This window comes from Lygodium microphyllum, chromosome 11 (genome assembly GCF_053477565.2).
Source record: "Lygodium microphyllum isolate KBCC chromosome 11, Lygodium_microphyllum_v1.1.10, whole genome shotgun sequence".
Classification (NCBI taxonomy): domain Eukaryota; kingdom Viridiplantae; phylum Streptophyta; class Polypodiopsida; order Schizaeales; family Lygodiaceae; genus Lygodium; species Lygodium microphyllum.
The window spans coordinates 151,968,425-151,991,997 of NC_141145.1; the positions used below are offsets into that span (position 1 = coordinate 151,968,425).

At 40.3% G+C, this 23,573-nt stretch overlaps 1 protein-coding gene across 2 annotated transcripts in view; it reads left to right on the forward strand.

Annotated features, from left to right (window-relative positions):
* LOC148029533 (RING/U-box superfamily protein) overlaps positions 1–23,280 on the forward strand; it is a 43,910-nt gene extending 20,630 nt beyond the window's left edge. Inside the window, exons 3-8 of one of the 2 annotated variants that reach the window (XR_015692439.1) lie at positions 16,628–16,796; positions 16,939–17,027; positions 17,242–17,406; positions 19,276–19,353; positions 22,562–22,679; positions 22,757–22,801. Coding sequence is in view for 1 of the 2 variants with exons in the window: in XM_087688388.1 (XP_087544514.1) it covers positions 16,628–16,796; positions 16,939–17,027; positions 17,242–17,406; positions 19,276–19,353; positions 22,576–22,679; positions 22,757–22,862 (711 nt within the window). In the remaining variant the exon portion in view is untranslated. Of the gene's footprint in view, positions 1–16,627; positions 16,797–16,938; positions 17,028–17,241; positions 17,407–19,275; positions 19,354–22,561; positions 22,680–22,756 lie in introns of both variants that reach the window. The other variant, XM_087688388.1, reaches the window with a different exon arrangement.
* The last annotated feature ends 293 nt before the right edge of the window (positions 23,281–23,573 follow it).

Genomic DNA, 23,573 nt, shown 5'->3' on the forward strand with positions numbered 1-23,573 from the left:
TTCACTTAACCTATATGGTGGTTTTGAAATTGGGTGTGTGTCCTTATTTATATCAATTGGATGATTTATTTCACCCCTATCTGGTGGAAGGCCACTAGGTAAATCAGAAGGAAACACATCTTTAAAATCATCTAACAAACTGTTCAATTCATTATTTACATTCAATTCGCAAACATAAGAAAATTGTTGCTTTATATTACAGAAAGTAAAAGTACTCTGTACAGGAAGAGACCATAGTATATATACCTCACAAACTTCCTTCTTTATCAGCTTCTGAACTTCAGTAGAACACAGCAAAGGATTATCAGATACTTCATGTTCACCTTGAATGACAAAAGTCTTACCATCCCTTTCAAATTCCAGTGTATTATGGTGATAGCTACGTTTTAAGGATGGTTCCAATCCCCATAGCCACTCCCTCCCTAGAGCAATGTCAGCTCTTTCCATGTTCATTATTTGGAAATCAAGCTTATCTTTATATCCTTGAATCTCGATTTCCAAATTGGATACCATTGTATCCCATATTTTATTGTCTTGGCCTTGCATCATACGCACAACGTATTGATGCTCACTGTTTTGTTGGGGAAGTTTCAATTTTTTGACAAGTGCATAATTTATAAAATTATGTGTGGCAGAGTCATCAATCATGACTCTAACCCGTTTTCCAGCTATCAATCCATGTACTCTAAGTAAATCATGTGGCCCAAAGGTAGGCTGCCACAAAGAAGTTGACATACAACACTTATGTTGTACATCCATGTGCAAGACCTCTAAAGATTTATACTTTTCATGGCCCTTTAATTCTAAGGTCTGCACTACATGGATTTGTTTTTCTTTTCCTTTGCCCTTGTCCTTTTCTTTGTCTTCCCCCTTTTTCTTTTGAGGGCAATTCCAAGCAGCATGGTTAGTAGATAGGCAATTAAAACACAATTTTTGTTTTTTGGCCTTATCAAAGTCATCAGGACTTAGCTTTGGCCTCATATATGGTTTCTTTTCAAAAGGTTGTTTTTTACCTTTGAAAAATGGCATTTTTCTTTTAAATTTGCCCACAAATTTTGAGGTTTCTAATTCCTTAGACTTGGGCTCCATATCAGTGAAACTGGTGAGTGTACCTGGACGTGTACTATCTTCATAAATTAATGCAAATTTAGTTGCCTCTTCAAGCGTCTTAGGTAAACTCCGTTTTACTTCCTTTTTACAGGCTTTATCCAGTCCCCTAATGAATCCTCTAGTTTTTTGGAATTCATCAATTCCTTCCAGTTTGAGGATTATCTCACGATATTCCTCCAAATATGTCAGTAGGGGTCGTCCCTTTTGTCTGACATAATCCCAATCTTCCCAATTTCTTTCCATTTCATTTTCAGGAAGAAATTCTTTTAAAAATACGGATTCAAATTGAGCCCAAGTTTCAGGTATTTTATTCGCCTCCTTTAAGGTTCGCCACTACTTATATGCTTTGGGCCCCAAAGTTAAACTGGCCTCCAATGCTTGGAGATGTGGTGGGGTGTTTTTTAATTTATGTAAATCTTCCCATTTCTGGAGGAAATTAAAGATTGTATCTTTATTCCTATCTTTTTTCTCCCCGTAAAATTGAGGTGGTTTCATATCCTTTAAAACCGGATTATCCCTCAATTTATGGTAGGTTTGGGGTTCCTTAGGATCTCGCATAGTCACATCTAAATCTTTCGATGAAGATGGGACATCCGAGATTTGTATCTTATTTTTGTCTTTTTCCAACAATAAAGTTAACTGAGATTTTATTTCAGTTAGTGTTTGAGTTAAAAACTCCATTTGAACCCCTTGAGTTTGCACACGAGCAGAAAGATCATCAAATTGCTCTCTCGTGGCAAAAAATTCTTCCCATTGTTCTTCTTGTATGTCTGGTTCATGGGGATCTACCATAGGTTGATCCCCGGAACTAGAGCTTTCCATTACCCTTTCTTTCCCTTTTTCTGCCATTAATACACTGGAATTGGAAAGCAAAAATAAGAAATTTGCATACAAGATAAAATACTTCCCTGATTTTTAATGGCAGGCTGTGGCTTCAGTTGTATATAAAGTTTTCAGCCTGTTTCCCAGCAATCGCAGTCTTATCCGCCTCAGGAGCAGTCCTATCCATCAACAGCAGTCTAATACATCTGTTTCTCGCGGCTGCTGACAGCTTCACATTTGAGCTGGTTCGTTCTCGCGAATACTGGCGACTCCACTCCTGGTCCTCGCGGATGCTGGTGGCTGCTCGCCTGGTCCTCACGAATGCTGGTGGCTGCTCGCCTGGTCCTCGCGACCCACGTTTTTTTATATTTTTTTTTTCTCTGCCCGTTTCTGCCCTGTCGCAGGTCCCCGTAACGTTAGACTAGTATTAAAGGTCACTTAAGTGACGTGGCGCTACATTACTAATGTGATAAGTCTCCTCCGTTTTCCTCACGATCCGTCGATTCTCACGCGACGGACGGAAGAAGTAATGGCGCGTTTTCTTATGTGACGGTGCAGGACAGAAATAATCCGTCAGATCGCGTGACGATTTTCTTGGGCGGAAGTACTGCACGCGACGGGACAGGGTAGACGACACGCTTTCTCACGCGATGGAGCAGAACACTTCTAACTGATGGCCCGTTTCTTGACTGATGACCTCCCAGATTCTTGTTTGATCAGAAACATAGGCTCTGATACCAATGTTAGATTACGGGCACAGATTTTTCAAAACTGATGGAAGCACGAGTGTTCTTCACCTCCCAGCCACGCCTAGATAAGTGCTGGCCCTCAGTCTTATCTCTTTGCCAGCCGTCAACTTGCTGGAGTCCTACTATTCCTGGACTCCCTTACTCTCTAGGCTCCCCTTGACCCCGTTCGGGCGCCCAAGAGCCCGGACGGTCACTCTCGTGCATGTTCCCCTAAATTTACCTTAATGTAACACAACCCTTTGAAATAGGCTCAACTCTCGAGCTTGGTCCTTTCTCCTCATGAGTCTATAAGATTTTATTTATGTGTGTAGGTTAAAGACAACATAAAAAGTACGGACAAAGCTTTTTTCTCTTTACCATCAAAAGACTTTTGTTCACCATATCACCTTAGAGAAGAAGCTTCACATTCTCTTAGTTGATGACCTCCTCTATGAAGGAATACATCAACAAAATGAAGGATATTAGGAATGAGGACGGACAATATCTTCAGAGGATATGGCCATGGTTCTTGTAACCAGCCTTTCTCCTTGGATAGGGTGGTAAATAACATGATTAAGCACTATTTACAGCAATTAACAAATTCACAAAACTGAAATGCACACTTTACCATATAATCTTGGACATTGACACCTTGTTGGCTCCAAAACTGGGGTGTGCCTCTTTTGGTATTTATTTAACTTAATTGAAGAAAAAGTTGATGTACAATGCGATTCTCTCAATCGCTTTCGGTATTCCAACTCCACTTGCTATCCAAAATGACCAGCAAGTCTTCAATTCGATTTGCTCCTTGATTCAGGCAGTCGATTGGCCTTCACCCGCTTTGATAGAGATGGAAAATTCCCCAAATTCAATGTTTTGCTGGTCCCTCCACTTGAATAGGTCAAAAACAGCTTCAACCCAGTTGAATCTAAGTCTTGGAGCTTCCAATTTTTGGCACGCTTCTTGAGGCTGCTGCTAAATCCTAATTTTTGTTTGAGATTAGGGTTTACAGTAGAGAAATTTGAAATTTCTCAGCCTTTGGTGATCTTAATACTGTAATCTTCGGAGCAAGGCTGTAGAAAGGTTGGGAGATGAGAGAGAATGCTGAGGAGAGAGAAAATTCAGACTTTCTTCGCGAAGAACTGAAGAAAATCTGTCATTTACTGTTGTTGCCCTGCCTCAACAGCTTATAGATGCAAAGAACTGAAGAAAATCAGTCATTTATTGCTGCTGCCTTGTCTCAACAGTCTGTAGATGCTGTCACCTGCTGTTGATTGGTTTTCTCTTGTCCCTAGTTGCCTCAGAAGGTCCTTCAATGGCTGCAAATTAGACCAGTAGCATCTCCTCCCTCTCTCTTGCAGGCTGAATACACTAAAAAAGCCTCTCTCCAACCTTTAAAGACGTTTTTCAGTCTTGCATGGGTATTTTTGACAAGTGACTGCCTTTCCAAATGGTTTTTCTAGCATTATCCATGATTAAATATTCATTTTCAGTCTTCAAATATTGAAAATTAATCTAATAATTATTTTGGTGCCTTGAAAAATAATCTAACTGGCCAATAGTTAAATTGGCTAGGTAACTTCCATTCCTGAGTGTCTCTGTGCTATCTTTGATAATCAAATTGACATTAGGTACCATTAAATGCCATTTTTCTATTGTCACCAATTGAGACTTATGGCCAAATGAATGACCTAGGCCAACAATCGGCGCCAGATATGACCAAGTACCTGTGCGGTATAACTTATAGTAACTTTTGCCTTTGACATCCTGTGATTTTCTCGGGTCTTGGGCTTGTAAATTTACTCTAATCCCAATTACATCTCACATGTGCAACATTTACTTAACCATGTGATTAAAAATTAATTCATATGTGAAGTGAGGTTTCAAAATCACATGTCCTCATAACACGAAGCCCTTCCCTTGATCTAAAGAAGTGGATCTCCTTTACGCTTTGGACTTGTCCTTGGTCGGCGTATTGGAGTAAGAGTCCAAGGAAAAGAATGATGCGTTGGAGGAGTCTGAATCCCACTTCTTCTTCTTCTCCTTCTTGCATGAGGTTGCTAACTTCTTGCGGTGATGTCTTCGATAAAGTCAGAAGGATCTCCGATGGAATGAAAACCTTGCGGAGTTAGTAGTGAATGCACTCTTGCTTAGTTCTTGGCATATGCTCCTTTCGAGATTTAGTTGGTATAGACATGCCGAAGTAATTTATCCTATTGTAGTTTGTGGCTTTTGAAAAGAGCTTTTAGATCAAGGTCTAGGTTACCTTAGAGAGTATCCAGCTCTGATACCATGTGGAGAGATGCCCTAATAGAGAAACTCAAACACAATCATACGACAAATCATAAACTAATACTAGAACATAGTTAGGTTCAGGGTAACTCAGAGATAATGACACAGAGAATAATGAAGTGAATGAATATGAATAAATTATAGTCACAAGTAGTAGGCGGAACAGACATGGAATGCTGTTAATAAGACAGTTCCGTGATGGGACACATCACTTTTCAATGTGATTGCACTTTTCTTTGTGTCACCTTGTGACATTACAGAATGCAAAATGTGATGGGCAACGTTGTGACGGATAATGTGATGATAAAAGTGATTGAGTGATGTAAGCGACTAATCTTAATGAATCATCGATTAAAAAAGGGCTGACTAATCGCTTTTCTATTGTGCTAACAACTCCCTTTGGATAGGACAATTGAATATTCGACTTCATAGCCCCACAGTGCAGCTCGCTAATTTGCGACTGAAATAAAGGTTGTTTGATTGTTTGTTTTGTAGCACATAGCGTGCCCCCAAGGCTTCAATCAGCTCCACGTTAGTGTCCACAACTAGAACTTCTCTCTCTCTCATGTTCCCGCATGGGCAATACTCTATCTATAGCTTGCCTTGGCTCTCAAGTTTTAATCTCTTCCCTCTCTCTCTCTCTCTCTCTATCCTTTTTTAATCTTTCTCATCATCTCATGGCATCGACATCCCAAACACGGGGAAACTACTCATTGAGGTGGTCTTTGTTGTAGAAGTAGGAGGTTTGACACATGGTCTTGGTGGGATGAGGTGTATATTGAGTGCCTTGAAAGTGGTGGAGGATCTCGTGTATGGACATGCAAATTGTGCCCATGTTGTTGAACAAGTGGAACAAGCAAAGTTTGAGCTTGCACATTGAAGGATATGAATTGATCTCAAGTATCGAGCTCTCAAGTATCTCGTGAATCATCTTGTATTGATGCTAGCTACATGTCATCTATTCAAGTAGCATTTGTTGGGCAAGGATTGATTGATCCTCCCATGCGGCTGTGTACTCTTGAGGCTATTTGGGATTAACAAAAAAAAAGAGGAAGTTGATGCCATTGTTGCATGGTTCTTTTTTCATGATTACATTGCATTCAATGTTGCAAGATTGGAATATTTTAAAGCAATGTGCAAAAAGATTGGGAAGCATGGCCCAACTTATACTCCTCCTTCATTAGAGACCTTGTGTACCATATTTCTTGAAAGAGAAAGGCACGTGGTGGAGCAAGCAATTGAGAAAACCGTGTGCATGGAAAAAGAATGGTATGTCACTGATTGTAGTTGGATAGAGTGACTTGCACAAGAGATCTATCCATGGGGTGGTCACTTAATCTCGAGGTGAGATGTGCTTCTTTTATCTCATGATGCTTTAGGAAAATGTATCACGAGGATGTGAAATTTTATATTGGTTTGCTTAGCATTTGATTAAAAGTTAATTAAATGTACTAATGTGACTTGCACATGTGAGGTACAAGCTGATTATTTCACAATGTGGGACCCAAGACCTTGAGATATCAATGGTTGCATTGTAATAAGTTATGTGTGATAGGTACTAGGTGGTATCTGGTGTTTGATTTAGGCCTAGATCAATTTATTGGCCACTAATGTTAGTGGCAACATTAGAGACAAGACATTAATTAATTAATGCTAGTCTAGGGGTCAATAACTACTTAGGGATACTTGGAAGACAACTTGGCCTAGCTAATTTAATTATTGGTTGATGGAATTAGTTTTTTGGATACTAGAATAATCGTTAAATTAATTTTAAAATATTAATTCTGAAAATTCGTTTAATAAGTTGGATAATGTTGAAACATGGGTTTAAAAAGCTGCCACTTGGCAAAAATGCCCATACAAATTGAGAAAATTTTTTGAGGGGCTATTCCAGTCATTATGAGAGAGGAGGAGGCTGCTAGAGAGCAAGGAGAGGCCAATAATGTGATTTGTGGCCACTAGGGATCAGCCCTATAGCATGTGACAGTAGTTTGGAGTTTTGCAAGAGTAGATGATAGTAGCCCAAGGTTCTTTTGGTGTAGATGATAGCATACAAGAGAGGGCAACGGTCTTTTTGGCAGTCCTCAGCTGTAGGTAATAGCTTCCATGGCTATTTGAGCAGGGCAGCTGCTATTTTTTAGCATTTCTTGCAATGAATGTGAAATTTATCTCTCTACAATATTCTCTCTCATCCTTCAAACATCTCTTAAGTTATCTTAGCATTTTCCAGCAAATTGAGCCAACAGAGGAAGAGACTTCAGCCAATCATTGTTGTCAACCCTAATTTATAGTAAAAATTAGGGTTTGACAGCCACCTTGGGATGTGTGCTAAAAAATTGAGGGCTTAGAACTTGAATTTCAGCAGCTGAATTTGAGGAATTTCAAGGGGATTCAAGAGGTTGGCCAGCCAATATTAGATTTGGGGCCGAATTTGTCTCTCAAAGGAGGGGAGTGAAGGTGTCAATCCTCGAGCAAACCAAGGGGCAAATTGGTTTGGAGATTTGCTGGCTAGTTTTGATAGCAAGAGGCACTTGGATTAGTGAAGGAGATCAAACGATCTCAGTTGTACTCCTTTCTTTTGCAATTTAAGGTAAAGAAATATCACAAGGGACTCTTGTTTCAGGGCCAACAAGGTGTCCAATGTCCAAGATTAAAGCGGTAAGGTATGCATTTTCAGTTTACGTGAATTTTATGCTTGTTGTAATTAGTGCTTAATCAGGTTATTTACCACCCTATTTGAGGAGGACTAGTTTCAAATAGGAAAGTCAGATGCTGATACACTTGCTACTAAGTGGACATATGCGGTGAATTTATTGGTAGGAATCTTGTTGTGGGGTTTGTTGTTGTTGGTGAGCTTGCAAATAGGATAGCATGTGAAATCAGCCTTCCTTCTTGGAAAGGGTAGTAATTTTGTGATTAAGCACTCAACTACATTAATCAACAAATGAATATAACTTGAAATGCACAAATTACTTTAATAACCTTGGACATTGGACACCCTGTTGGCCCCAAAATTGGCGCCCCTTTCGGTATTTCTTTAACTGTATTGCTAATGGAATGAGTTCAAGTTGAGATTCACAATCTTCTTTGTTGTTCCAAAGAGCCCCTTTGCTGTAGCAACAATTAGCAATCAATTTGGGCCAATTGCTCCTTGATTTTTCACCCAGGACTTGTACAAATGGAATTACCAACTGGCCAAATGCTGCCCCAAATTACAATGAAAGGGTTGGCATTTGAATTCCTTGACAATTACACAAATTTTAGGTGCTGAATGCAATGTATGATGCCTTCAAATTTTGGCACGGGTCTCGAGGTGGTTGTTAAACCCTAATTTTTGCTGGAATTTAGGGTTTACAACAAAGATCTCTCTATTGTCTACCAAATTTGACTGAGATCTACTCAAAATGGTTGAGAAATGTTGAGATCTCTTGAGAGTGGGTTGGAGAAGGTGAGACAAAAGCCAAGTTGAGAGAAAAATATGATTCTCTTCGTGAGAAAACCCTAAATTCTGCTTGTTGCCTGCTCTAGCTCGCATTGAATGTAGTCACCCATTGCCACGTACCTCCAAAATGCTGTCACTTGATCAAAATTCTGTTGCCATCTCGTGGAAGTTGACTCCTTGCTATCCCCTGCTTGTTGAGGCTCCTAGATGGCTGTCTTGTACAGCAAAGTGCTTTCTTTGATAAGAAAATGGATCAATAACTCTCTCTCTTCCTCTCCCAAGCTATAAACTAACTGAATGGCTAAGACCTAGCTCTCAAAAATGTTTTCTCAATTTGCATGGGCATTTCTGCCAAGTGGCAGCCTTTTAAACCCATTTTTCAGCATTATCCAGTCATTTAATTAATTTTTAGAATTAAGTAATTTTAAAAATTAAATTTAGCCCTTTTTGACGCTACCTAAAATTAAATGTGCTTATCCATAATTTTATTGGTTAGGCCATTTGCAACTTGAAGTAGTCCTCAATCTCTATTGATCCTTATATTGGCATTAATTAATTAATTAATGTTAGTCCTTGTTGCCACGAATGACAGTTGTTGGTCCAAACCATCGCCCTACGGTTACATTTGATACCAACTAACTGCCAAAGTGTAGTTGGCATAACTTATCACAACTTTTGTCTATGACACCCATTGCATCCTCAAGATTCTTGGCTTGTTATCATGAAATAATTGCACATGTGCTTAAACAACCTTACACATTTAATTAATAATTTAATCAAATGTTATCGGGAAGATTGAAGCATCTCCAAATTTCACGTCCTTGTGACAACATGTATTGTTTTGCCGAATGTTTATTTAGTATTTAAATACTAAATAGTTTTATTTCATGGCTCACTATTTGAACAACTTACTAAAAGATATTGGAAAGTTGCCATGGATACAACTTGTCATTGACAATGTGAAGTTGATGGTATCATTTGTGCTGAATCATCAATTCTTGCGCCATGAGTTCAACAAGAAGTCAAACAAAATGTTGCGGGAATATTTTGAAACCCAGTTTGTATTCAATTTCCTTATGTTGGGTCGACTGAGCGTATTCAATGGGTGCTTTAAGACATTTCTTTATGAGTGATGAGTTTACTTTTTCATCATTGGCAAAGAATTAGTAGAGAATCTTGTGTTTGGGAAGATGTGAAGCACATTGATGCAATGGTACAACCAATAATGCATTTGTTGAGGTTTATGGGCAATATGCAACCATGCATTGACAAGTTCGATGAGGCTATGGACAAGATATTGGAGAAATTGAAGGATTTGGAGCTCAATGTTGACAACTATGAGTTCATCCATGACTTGTGCACCAGCATATGAAGTTCCTACTATTCTCCCTTGCATGCAGCATCATGGTTCTTATGGCTGTCCTGTTGGAGCGCGCGGGTAGCGGAAGCGTGAAGATTTGCAGCAGAGGAAGTGAACAGGTGAGTGAGAGTGAGAGTAAGAGCGACGAACAGATTTTGGGTGTACCAACAATGTGTTGGTACACAAAGAATAAAATGTATTTATACTTAGGGCCTGTAAGGGTGCATTCACATGTACAACATAACAATACACGTGTAAAATACACGGAGGTGAATAAATGACCTTTACATCCCAACAATGTACAACATAACAATAGACGTGTAAAATACACGGAGGTGAATAAAGGACCTTTACATCCCAACAACCTCCCACTTAAAGGTCCGGAGTGAACCTTTAACCAACTCCCACTAGTCGTATGCAATGCTCATGCTGAGCCTTGCCTAGACTTTTAGTGAGAACATCTGTAGGGTTGTCCTGCGTTTTGATCTTGGTCAATGTGATTAGACCATCCTCCAGAATCTGTTTGATAAAGTGATATCGCACATCAATATGCTTTGTGCGTGAATGATACATGGCATTTTTAGCCAGATACACAGCACTCTGGCTATCACATCCCAACATTGGAGTACTCACAGACATGCCGAGATCCTCTGCGAGTCTGCTCAACCATATAGCTTCCTTAGAAGCTTTAGTAGCTGATATGTATTCAGCTTTAGTAGTACTCAATGCGACAATGTTCTACAACCTGGAGCACCAAGAGACGGCCCCTCCAGCAACTGTAAAGACATACCCGCTAGTGGACGTGCGAGTGTCTAAGTCACCTGCCATGTTTGCATCACAATAACCCTGCAAATTAAGTGCACCCTGCCCATAGCAAATACACTTTCTTTGTGTACCCTTCAGGTATCTAAGAATACTCTTGACAGCCTCCCAATGTGGTTTGCCAGGATTTGACATAAACCTGCTAACAACTCCCACTGCATGAGCAATGTCTGGATGAGTAGCCACCATAGCATACATAAGAGAGCCACAAGCTGATGCATAAGGGACTCCCTTCATAGCATTGGCTTCCAAGTCATCTTTTGGGCTGTTGGCTTTACTAAGCTTAAGGTATGGAGGTAAGGGTACTCCGAGAGGCTTAGCTTCAGCCATGTTAAATCTGTCCAGTACCTTTTCAATGTACTTTTCTTGAGATAAGAACAGCAATTTCTGCGTTCTATCCCTACGAATCCTCATGCCCAATATATGCTCTGCATTCCCCTAATCTTTCATGGAAAAAGCTGATTTCAGCTGATCTTTGAGAGCATCCAAGCTAGTCTTTCTCTTCCCAGCTAACAACATATCATCCACATACAAAACAAGTATGATAGGGCTGCCATCTGTATCCTTTTTCATATACAAACAATGATCTGCATGGCTGCGTGTAAACCCATGTGAGAGCATAAAAGTGTCAAACTTTTTGTACCGCTGTCGTGGTGCTTGTTTCAGCCCATATAAGCTGCGTTTTAGTTTACACACCAACTGCTCTTTTCCAGGAACTACAAAACCCTCGGGTTGTTTCATGTAGATCTCCTCATCAATGTCACCATGCAGAAAAGCTGTTTTCACATCCATTTGGTATAGCTCTAAATCCAATACAGCAGTGAGAGCAAAAAGCACACGTAGTGTGGTCATCTTCACAACAGGTGAGAGGACCTCCTGGAAGTCAATCCCTTCCTTCTGTGCATAACCTTTGGCAACCAATCTTGCCTTGTACTTGGGTTTCCCATCAACTGTCTTTACTTTGTAAACCCATTTGTTTGGAAGAGGCTTTCTTCCTTTGGGCAACGACACAAGATCCCAAGTATCATTAGCATACAGAGATTTAATCTCTTCCTGCATAGCTAGCTCCCACTTATTACTGAATTTGCATGACTTAGCCTCTTTATATGTCAAAGGCTCACCCTCATCAGTAAGCATCACATAATGCAAAGAGGGGTCATACCTATGTGGCTGCCTTCTTGGGTGTGTAGACCTGCGTACCCAATGATCTACATTCTCAGGAATCGGATCTACATTTGGAGGCATGTTATTTTCAGCATTTATTGGCTGCTGTAAGCCATTTTCAGCATGCTGTTCATGCTGTACGGCACCTTCATTTTCATTTCCAGCACCTGCATTTTCATAATCAGCAAGTCTATCTTGCTGTCCATAACCTCCCTGTGCTTCTATTTGTTGTCCATCATCATCTGGCTCGAAGATAACCGGCTGATCATCAGTTTCAGCCTGTGGTACAGCACCATGAGGCTCATCATTTGAAGTAATAGGTGGCTGCAAATTCTGAAATTTGACCTTTTTCATGTCTTCATCTGAGGCTAAAGTGCCTTTCAGCAACTTTGCCTCATTAAACACAACATTACGGCTGCGAACAATTTTCTTGGACTGAGGTAGCCACACTCTATAGCCAAATTCACCCTCATCACCATAGCCCATGAAAATGCCTTTGGTGGATTTCGGGTCAAGTTTATTCCTCAGCTCATTTCTAACATGCACAAAAGCATCACAGCCAAATATTCGTAAATGGTCATATGAGGCCGGTTTGCCAGACCAAACCTCCTCAGGAATGCCATTATTTAGGGACTTGTTTGGAGAGCAGTTGCAAATGTGAACCGTGGTTTTAAGTGCCTCTCCCCAAAATTCATGAGGGAGATTAGCAGTGGACAGCATGCACCGCACTCTCTCACATAGAGTCCTATTGTATCTTTCAGCCACACCATTTGAAGAAGGGCTGTAAGGGGCTGTAAGCTCCCTCTTGATCCCATGCAAGTCACAAAAGGACTTAAATTCATTAGACGTGAACTCACCCCCATTATCAGTTCTCAAGCATTTCAACTTTCTACCTGTCTAAGTGGTCACGAATGCATGAAATGTTTTAAAAACAGCAAACACTTCATTTTTCTTTTTCAACAAATAAACCCAAATCTTCCTGGAACAATCATCAATAAAAGAGGCAAAGTATGCAGCACCGCCCAACGATTTCAAAGGCATGCTACATACATCAGAATGCACCAAGTCCAATACATTTGACTTACGGGAGACACCAGAGTAAAATGAATTTTTCATTTGCTTTCCAAACTGACAGTCATTACAAAAATCAAGTTTAGAGCCTTTTCCATCAACCCTCTTCAAAGAGGTAAGAACAAGATCTTTCTGGCTCATATGGCCTAATCTCTTATGCCATAACTCCAAATGACAACCAATTTCAGCAACTGCAAGAAACTTGCCATTCAAAGCTATAGTGCAGACAGTACAAAGTGCCCTTCTTGGTTCCTTTAGCAATCAGCATGGAACCCCTTTTTAATTTCCATAAACCACCACCAAATAGTGTGGTGTAACCATGCAAGTCAAGCTGTCCAACAGATAGTAAACTCTTCTTGATGCCAGGCACATATCTGACATCTTTCAACACAAGTTCTTGCCCATTATCCAAAGACAAGTGTATGGTGCCAATCCCATCAATGCTGCAAGCATGATTATTTCCAAGGTAAACCTTGCCATAATAGCCTGCATCAAAAGTAGCAAAACACTCCAAGCATGGAGTCACATGGAAAGAGGCACCAGAGTCTACAATCCAAGTCTGAGTGACACAATCATCAATTGACAAAAGTGCATCAATCACATCAGCCTTGGTGATCTGCATATCCTGCATGTGACATACAAGGGCATCATAATCCACTGCACATAATACATCAGCCTCTGCATCTGAGAGCTCCTCTATGACAACACTAGAGGCCACATTGGCCTTTTCCTTGCCTTTACCTGCCTCAGATGCATCTGTCTTTTCCTCTTTCTTCTTTTTGTCTCCTGCATTCTTCTTTCTCTCTTGTTCCTTCTTGTAATACCTGCAATCAGGCTTCTTGTGGCCCTTCCGACCACACTGATAGCATGTAACATCACTCTTTTCTTTTCCTTTGCTCTTGCTCCTGCTTCTGTGTCCAGCATTTGCATTTTTCTTTTCAGCCCTGCCTCTAACATTATAAGCTGAGTTGATGCCTTCTCCACTAGACTTACGTCTAATTTCTTCATTCAAGATGGAACCCCTCACACCATCATATGTGAGATTGGTTTTATTGCTGAGAGAAACAACCAAAGTCTCCCAAGAGTCAGGCAATGTCATGATCAAAAAGATCGCCCTCAACTTATCATTAAAATCCAAACTTGCATCCTTGAGCTGATTTAAAATGCCAGTAAATGCACTCAAGTGCTCAGCTGCAGGCTTGGACTCATCCAGCCGCATATTCACCAACTTACGCATTAAATGCACCTGATTAACAGGTGTGGTGATCTCATAGGTAGTCTTCAACTTCTCCCATATTGCATGACCAGTGTCTAAACCCTTAATGTCTGTCAAAATGTCATCAGTGACACCCATCTTTATATAAGCCACAGCCCTTTTATTGACTTTGGCCCAATCCGCCTCAGACATTTGTGCGGGTTTATCCATTTGCAAAGCATCCTCACAATCCTTTAAGAACAGTATGCCCTGCATACGATCTTTCCAAAGATCAAAGCCCTGACCATCAAATTGCTTGATTTCCATCAAACTTTTAATGTCAGAACTGGAAGAAGTTGCAGCCATTTTTCACAAGTACAAGTGTAAAAGCACTGAACTGCAAGAGCACAAGCTAAATCAGCAAATACGCTGCTGTTCTTGCATAACCAGGAATAATCCTCTGCTGTTTTGACATAAACCAGCCACTGCACAGGCAAATAATGCAGAAATTTATCAAATTCTGCACAAAATCCCAAATTTCCAGGTCCAAATGTGCGCAAATGTCACCCAAACTGACTCAGCTGAGCAAAATTTCATCAATACATGAAAAGCCCCAATTTTCCTTGGTCCAATGCCAAGAAATTTTACTCGGATGAGCAAAATTCCAACAAATTTTGAAAAATCCCCAAATTAATTGAGGTCAATGCGCACACTGTCTGCAATTTCTGACACAGATGTCATTGTCAAGCATAAACAGCATCAAATCTGGGAAAAGCCCCAAATTTCCAGGTTCAAATTTGACCAAATCTGAGAACTGTGCTTGCGCGTGCGAACTCCCATCAGTGGCAAAGAGGTTGCTTGCAGTAAACCTTAGAAAAATTTTTAAAAATTTCTGGAAGAAAAAATGTGTCGAATCACCCCGTCATCAGCCGTTGACTGTCGCGCTGCCCGTCAGATGCCACACAGCCTGTCGCCTGCCCGTCAGATGCCACGGAGTCTGCGTGAGCTGTCGCCTGCAGTCGTTGACCTGCGCCTGATGCCATGCAGCCTGTCGCTGCAGTTTCGTGACCTGTGCAGCCTGCGCCTAGCTGCTCGTGACCTGTTCGATTGCTTGCCTGGTCAAAAAACGACCTGTCCTGGCTGCTCGTGACCTGTTTGACTGCCGCCTGATCAAAAAAGGACCTGTCCTTGCCTGCCAGGTCAAAAACGACCTGTCGCCTGTCTATCAGGCTGTTGCTTGCACAAAACGTGACCTGCAACACTGTCGCTTGACTGTCCAGCACATACACGTGCCTGGAAACAGTGACGACTTGACCTGTATGAGTGACGACTTACTGATTTCTCGCGAGCGAAGAGCTGGTGTTGTCTCACGCGGACTTCCAGGAGCGCGAGCACTTGAACCTCAGCTCTGATACCAGTTGTTGGAGCGCGCGGGTAGCAGAAGCGTGAAGATTTGCAAGCAGAGGAAGTGAACAGGTGAGTGAGAGTGAGAGTAAGAGTGACGAACAGATTTTGGGTGTACCAACAATGTGTTGGTACACAAAGAATAAAATGTATTTATACTTAGGGCCCGTAAGGGTGCATTCACATGTACAACATAACAATACACGTGTAAAATACACGGAGGTGAATAAAGGACCTTTACATCCCAACATGTCCAAATGCACTTGTGGACATTTTAAGATTGGGGTAGTATTATGGTGGGAGGATTTTGGTGCTGATGGCCTTGAGCTGCAGGAGTTGGCCATTCATATACTTAGTCATGCAGTTAGTTCATCTTGTCTGGAGCCCTTGGCACACAAAAGGCAAATGGCTCTATTTTCACATCCTGCATCGGGGTGAGCTGCAGAGTGTGGCGTACTCCTGACAGATCCCAAAATGTAGCAAGGCGGCCTCCATAAGTGTTTGGCAGCAGGAAACGCTCTATGGCCAGCTGGATCAATGTGATAGATAGGCAAGAGGCAAGAGAAAATCTGCAAACTCAGCAGCAGGAGTCTAACAGTCAAGGTGGCAGCTGATATGATCACAATGCAGCCTCTAGGTGGTCCAATAGAACAAGGTGTTGGTGGCAATGCTCTAGCACTTGCAATCTGCAAAAACGAGATTGATTGAGTGGGAGACAGCCTGTCTATTTATAGAAAGTGTGGGGTCTCCCAAGTTAAGGTTTGAATGTGGGACACAAAGAGTCTCTAAGACCATGCCTATTTTAAAGAAAAGGTTTAAATTCATTGATTAATTTGAGTTTTTGGGGCTGTTTTAATATAGTTAATGTAATTTTAGCTCAACACTTGTACGAATAAGAAAGTCTGTTTCTAAAGCCTCTGTTCAAACTGCTGTTTGTATGTTAAGATGCAATGTGAGCAATCTGGTGTCTTAGACACTTGGATTAGGTTTGCATTATAGATGATGGACATTCAAATAATATTCCAGTTTTGCTCACTGGAGTGCTTAATTTTCTGAGTACCTTACCTCTTTGCTGTAGAGGTAATGGAGGTAGAAATGGTGTAAAGGTTGAAAGGCACAGTTGCACTTCAAAATTTCTTTTCTTCTTTCAAAAGACATTGAGACAAGGCTTTAATAACTTGCTGGTCATTTAAGATAATATTTTGTTGATTTTATAGGGTGAAAGGAAGAACCTGATCCTTCTCACAGTTGGAGCAGGGCTGTTGTTTCAAATAATTGCAATTTACTGGTGGTTCAGCAAAGAAGATTTATTTAGACCTTTCTTGATGCTTCCACCTAAGGAAATCCCCAAGTTTTGGCATGCCGTCTTCATCATTGTAGTGAATGGTATGGGAGTTTCCAAATGCTGTGGACAAATGTACTATCACAGAAACATTTTAATGATCAAAGAGAAGAGTTTTTATCTGCCCTCTGTTAATTTGTTTTTTAAGTGTGGTGGTACTGTGCATGACCCATTCTCTTGTTTTAGATACCATGGTAAGGCAAGGTGCTATGGTTTTGAAGTGTGGGCTTCTTGTTTACTACAAAAATACTCGCGGACGGCATTATCGCAGGCAGGTGAGAAGCTTTTCGTGCTGTTATTAGTGGACTTGATGGTGTTCAAATAATCCTTGTTGTTATATTTTTGACTATTTTTCTTACCATGTTGGGATGATTTGGATCACTTACATACCTGATTAGAACTTCATGATTACTTGTTTAGCTTTAGCAGTGGATCGTACAGAGAATTTTAATCTTTCGTCCTATTAAAGGTTTGAGTGTGTGCATGCAGGGCCAATTCTTGACCTTTATTGAGTATTTGGTACTTCTTTATCGAGCTTTACTTCCAGCCCCAGTTTGGTACCGATTCTTTTTAAACAAAGAATATGGAAGTCTCTTTTCTTCCCTTACGACTGGATTATATCTGACTTTTAAGTTGACTTCTTTATTGGAAAAGGTAACTGTTCCCTTTTTAATGTGGCTACATATTTGGATTTTTAGTTGTGCTCCAAGTGGAGCTTGTGGTGCATTCATTTAGCTTTTGTTGATGCGATTTGTAGAATAAGTTGAATTGTTCACTTTGTCAACTTGATTAATTACATGCTTTTCCTTCTCACAACTTAGGACCATATCGTGGTACTGGTCTCACTTAAGCTTCATCATCTCTTCTTCTTTACTCTTTTAGCCAGACTTTCTCCCTAAAGTTTGTCTCCTTGTCAATCTTTTAAATCTTAAATTAAGGCTATTTGTTTGAAATTTCAATAGATTATGCTCAGAGTAATTTTTTTACTAGGTGTAATTGAACACTTGCTCAAGCTTATCTGGCAGGCTCAAGTGTTGCACCTCCCTACTCGCAATGAAATTGCAGAGTCCTTCCTCATTGTCATGATGGGTTGCACCCCTTCCCACCATGACGTGTCACTCCTTGCCGCCTCCCCACTCAGCATGTCTCATGCCTGTCTGGTCCGCGATATGTCAGCCAACCTTGTCGTGATGCATCACCTCCCATGATGACATGCCAGATTACACACCCCTTAGACCAGTTCCTAGTCAACTATACCAGATTGTTTTACCATACTAGCCAACTATAATGCCATAATGCCTTACGTCCTTCTTCACCCACCATGGTGCATTATAAGTCAATCAAGATTGGAATTTTCGTGAGTATAAAAGCTCCTTGACCTTCCTCTGATGTCCTATAGCAAAAGCATTTCTGTTCTTGTTTTAGTGCTTTGCTTGGGTGCTCGTCTTCACCAATAGTCCAAAGTTGCTCTCTGGTATGCATGCGAGGTTTCTTCACACCCTTTTCATACAAGTTTCAACATTTCATTTGAACCTCTCAGTCTCTAGGTTTATGGCATAGGCAGTTCAAGCTATATTGGTTGGGCTTGTGCATGGTATAAAGGAGTCCATTCTTGTTACAAAAGAAGTTACTGATGCTAGGATTACTGAGTACGTTTGTCTGGGAATATCTTCACCCACCATTGTGCATTGTGAGTGAATCAAGATTGGATTATTTGTGATGATCAAGCTCCTTGACCTTTGATGCCCTATAGCAAAAGAAGTTGCTGATGCTAGGATTACCGAGTACATTTGCCTGGGAATATCTTCACCCACCATTGTGCATTGTGAGTGAATCAAGATTGGATTATTTGTGATGATCAAGCTCCTTGAATTTTGATGCCCTATGGCAAAAGCACTTCTGTTCTTGCTTACTGCTGCTTAGGCACTCTTTTTCACCATTCTTCCAAAGTTCGTCCCTGGTATGCATGCAAGGTTTCTTCACACCCTTTTTATACAAGTTTGAACAATTTATTTGAACCTCAGTCTCTATGTTTGTGGCATAGGCAGTTCAAGCTATATTGATTGTGCTTATCAAACTCCTTGCTTTGGTTCTGAGACTTCTTCTCACCAGTTCACTAGAGTTATCTAATATCCTAAACCTTAACCCGAGGGCTTCTTGGACTTTTGCATGGTATACGAAGAGTTTCCTTCTTGTTTTGAAAGAAATTGTGAATGCTAGGATTACCGAATACCTTTGTTTGGGAACACTGGCCACATTTCTCTTTCTATTTGTGTATAGTCAGTCTTGCAGGACATACTGGAATCATAGTTTATGCATTGACTGGGTGTCATGCATGTGCACATTGAATGGAGTAAAGATGGTGTCTGTCAAGGAATGTCTCTGCTTTCTTATTCATGAATTATTGAATTGTGAACATGGTAAGATTGATGCGTGTTTATGTGATATTTTACTAACAGCTTTAGGGTGAACAATAAATAGGAATTGTACACATTATTTCTGATTTAGATGTTTTATCTTCAGATGCAGACATTCATTGCATCGCTAAAGGCATTATCTCGTCGGGAAGTTCAATATGGAGCATATGCAACAACAGAGGAGGTATTATGCTAACCATTTTTGACTCGAACAGATTTGATATTTTATATTATATGGTGAAAATAAGCATTACAAAAAAAGAATAACTCCAGTTCAGGCATGGGCAGAGGAAGGCCCTTCTACGTTGAGGAGGGTGGACATATCTCTGGCCTCAAGCCGACCCACCATACATAGGACTTTCCAAAATGACTTGGTTTTCTGAAAGATAGACACCTAATAAAAATTGGGTAGATTAATGCCTCAGCCTATTAGATCTTAACTCCCACAAAGTCTGGAGAGTGGTGATACGTATCTTCTGCAGCCCTAGCAATTTGACATGATTCTGTGAATCTGTCGGACCCAGTACACAGAATTTTCGAGCTTCAGTTGTGTTGAACTGCAGCCCAAGGCGCGGGAGCACAGTGTCCCATGCAGTTCTGGCAAGACACCCATCCCAAAAGACGTGCATGAATGTCTCCTTTTCCCTGCAAAAGCATTGAACATCTGCAATACCTCGATTGTTGATTTTTTCAGCAGTGATGAAGGCTCCTATTAGCACCCGCCAAGCAAATACTCTGTCACAGAGGAGTAGGCCAGCGCCCACAGAGACCTGAGAATTTGTTTCAGAAGGTCTTGTGTGAGTTCCAAATCCCATAGCTTGCGAATATTGTGCTATCCATTTTGTTTTGATGTTATAAAGAAATGTTCACGGTCTTATCACACATTGATAGTTTACTCTGTGCATATAGAGGTCAAAGAGAACTGTACAGTGTAAGAAAAAGTAAACACCGGTATAAAGTTCAGTCTGACAGCAAACATCCCATTATTGCTATAAATGTAGCAACACTGTCAAGGAACTACACATTTATTATGCCACATCTTTATGTTCTTGATATTTTGATATCACTAGTAACAGGCATATTGGCTAGAGACAATGTGACAAATGAACGACTAGCTTGTGTCATACCACATTTGACCTCGGAGCTTGCTGTGTTTGCAAAGAAGTCCAAATGACCTTTCAGAACAAATCATAGTACATTGAATCTGCATGACCTCTCTTATCGATTAAACAAACAAAATAACTAACTAAATAGAGTTACTAAAGTGATAAAACTAACACTCTGTATTGGATGAAGAAGCCACTGTAAGCTGTGAGGAATTTTCAAAACAATGAGCATGAATGAGTCATTGAGGTGTTGGGGAGGGAAATGGTGCCATAATAATAGTATGGTGGAGAGTCGGCACAAATCCTCTGTAAATTCAAAAGGCAGGCCTGACCCTCCTCCATTGACCTAAAAATAAATACAGCAAGGGTTACCAGCATTTGGTGCCAGCACGTGTCATTGTTTTAATGTGTGAGCATTCTAGCTCCACTGTTTGTGAGGAGGTATTTGTTTGGTGATTTACATTCTTAGTTTACTATGCCTACTAGTTACTTCAATACATTTGAAGGCTGGTTTCAATTTTGCTAAAATAAGGCCGCCCTGTCTCGCCTACACTATTAAGATTGTACATTGAGTTACTACTGCCCTTCAATACATCTGAAGGTCGATTTCCATTGTGGTAAAATAAGACTACCCTGTCTTGCCTACATTGTTAAGATTGTACATTGCCGAGTTTGCAAACTCCAAAAACTGGAGTCAGAGGCCTTGGGACTACCATTAGCAAGGGTATTGATGACCTACATGCCTTTTGCATCTCACATTGGACCTTGGGAAGACCAAGATTATAATTCTCAAATTGAACCTTGGGAAGACCAAGGTTATTCTTTCTAATGCCTCATCCAGCTGGGCAGCGAACTTTGTACCATTGTTCACATACAGCTGGAAAGAGCAACATCCACATATATGCGGGGACACCTTTCTTGGCCTGAAGTTCCACAAGACGGTTCAATGATTGTAGCATTCACTTTTCCAAAAATGACCGTCATCGATTGAAACTTTGGGTTGCTTCTGTCTCTTTGTACTCTCACATTGGATCTGATACTAGAATTTGCAACCCTTATTGCATGAGAGTGTGCATGGGTTCTAGGACTCCGGCACAATGTTACAGTTGTTGGACACTCTAGTTACTTGAAACTCATGATGAAATTGCCTTCTTGTAATGTGACCTCCACTAGGGTAGCGAGTAATGGAAAGGTTGTAACTTATGATGAGACGATCTTCAAGTTCGAGAAAAATTAGAATTACATAAGAAATTTCCTATATAGGGAAACTATCATATGTAGGGAAACATAGTAAAATTTTCCCATGTTGGAAAATTTCCCCACACACAAATTTTCCCACATAAGAAAATTAAAAAAAAGGGAATTCCTTATCAATTCCCTAGTAAAAAATACACACAAGTAGGGAAAGTAAAATATAGGGAAAATAGAACATTTCCTAGTTAGAAAAATTGAGGAAATCACATTTTTTCCTATGTAGAAAATTTCCTCTGTCCCTAGGCAATAAAATTTTCCTATGTAGAGAAATCACATTTTTCCCTTCGTAGGGAGATTTTCCTAAATGGGAAATTTTCTATGTGATCCCCTAGTTTCTCTAACTAGGAAATGTTCCATTTTCCCTATGATTTACTTTCCCAGCAGCAAAGCATTAGCACATTTCTCTGTAAATTCATTTCTAGGAATCGATCACTAAAATCCAAACACCCCAAAGCTTATTGTAAAGTCGCCTTCTATAATTGGATCTTCTCAGTGGATTGAGAAAGATGGAAAGACCATAATTTATGATGATTGCTAGGATAATACACAGCAAAGCATTAGTACAACCATGTAAAATGAATGAACTTGTGATTTTTATAATCTCTGATTTGTGGTGTCCTCCATCACTAGAGGGAAGCATGAAATCTAAATTCAAATAATTCGACCTTGGAAAATTACTCGATTGGAATGAAGCTAAAGGGATAATCGTTCTTCTAAACACTTTCAAGGACAATTGAGATGTGATTACGTCCAAGCTGGGATAACCATTATTCTATCTCAAATCCCAAGGACTATTAGGCTGTGTATTCTTCTGACCATGCTATGCAATAGTTCCTGGTGCTTAATCTATATCTGGTGATGGTGAGTGCGGGATTCTCTGACTAAAGAGCAACTAGGAGTGTTGTGTTAGTGTACATGCTGATGACAAAGTAGCAATTGACTGTAATTTGTTTTACGAGTATTCTGAATTTATCATCACACCCTAGATTTAGGAATAGGTGGTTAAGAATTGTGGTATTTATGGACCTTCAGGTGCTTTCTTGCAGGTTGTAGCTGCAGGCGATCTGTGTGCAATTTGTCAAGAAAAGATGCATGCACCCATTTTACTCAGCTGCAAGCATATTTTCTGTGAAGATTGTGTGTCAGAATGGTAAGTCCATAGAAGGTCTTTCGGTAATGATGATTTGTTCAAAAACCTTGGAACTCTAATCTCTCTTCATTTTCCAGGTTTGAACGAGAGAGGACCTGTCCGTTGTGCCGTGCTGTTGTGAAACCTGCTGAGTTAAGGTCTTTTGGTGATGGGTCAACAAGCCTCTTCTATCAAGTATTTTAATTCACCTACATAAAAGCTGCCATCCTCGTCGACATTGATGCTAGTTGCCTCAATAAAAGGTTCCCAAGTATATCTGTTTGCCAGGATTGCAGTACGCCGATCTGTGCACGAATTGTCAAAGATTGCTTTGACTTATTTTAACTTGGTGTGAAGTGGATAATCAGCTTTCCTCTAGTGTTACCTTGTTCTTACAGTCATCTTGAAACAAGCAACTCGAGGGGCATGCTCGCCATCTCAGTTATTTGTAAACACTGCTGATGTTTCTAGAGTGACATTGTAAGACCTTTTGTCTAGCAAGGACGATAAGCGTACTCCCTTACTGGGGGCTGTAATTATTCCTCTCCTATAGTGGCTAAAACATAAGTGATGTAAAGCCATGATTTTCTGTTGTGAATCGCTGGCGTCTTGTTACTTGCAATCTCTTACCATGTTATGAGTCTGAACATGTAGTTAGTTTTTCAGAGAAATCTTTGCTTTGGCAGGTTGAGAAAGGAAAAAGGCCTCGTGTAGCTCTATTTATTGGCCAATCCCTTTTCTTTGGTTGAGGAACAATGAAATCTTTATTGCCTTTTGATGTCTATATGAAATATATTATATCCAAAAAAGTACCAATTATTAGATAGTGTAAAATAAATCCTCCTTTTGGTCCTACCAGAAACGCATGACATAGGCCCAACATGCTCCTTAGTGAGCCAGCCAAGTCATTTAAAT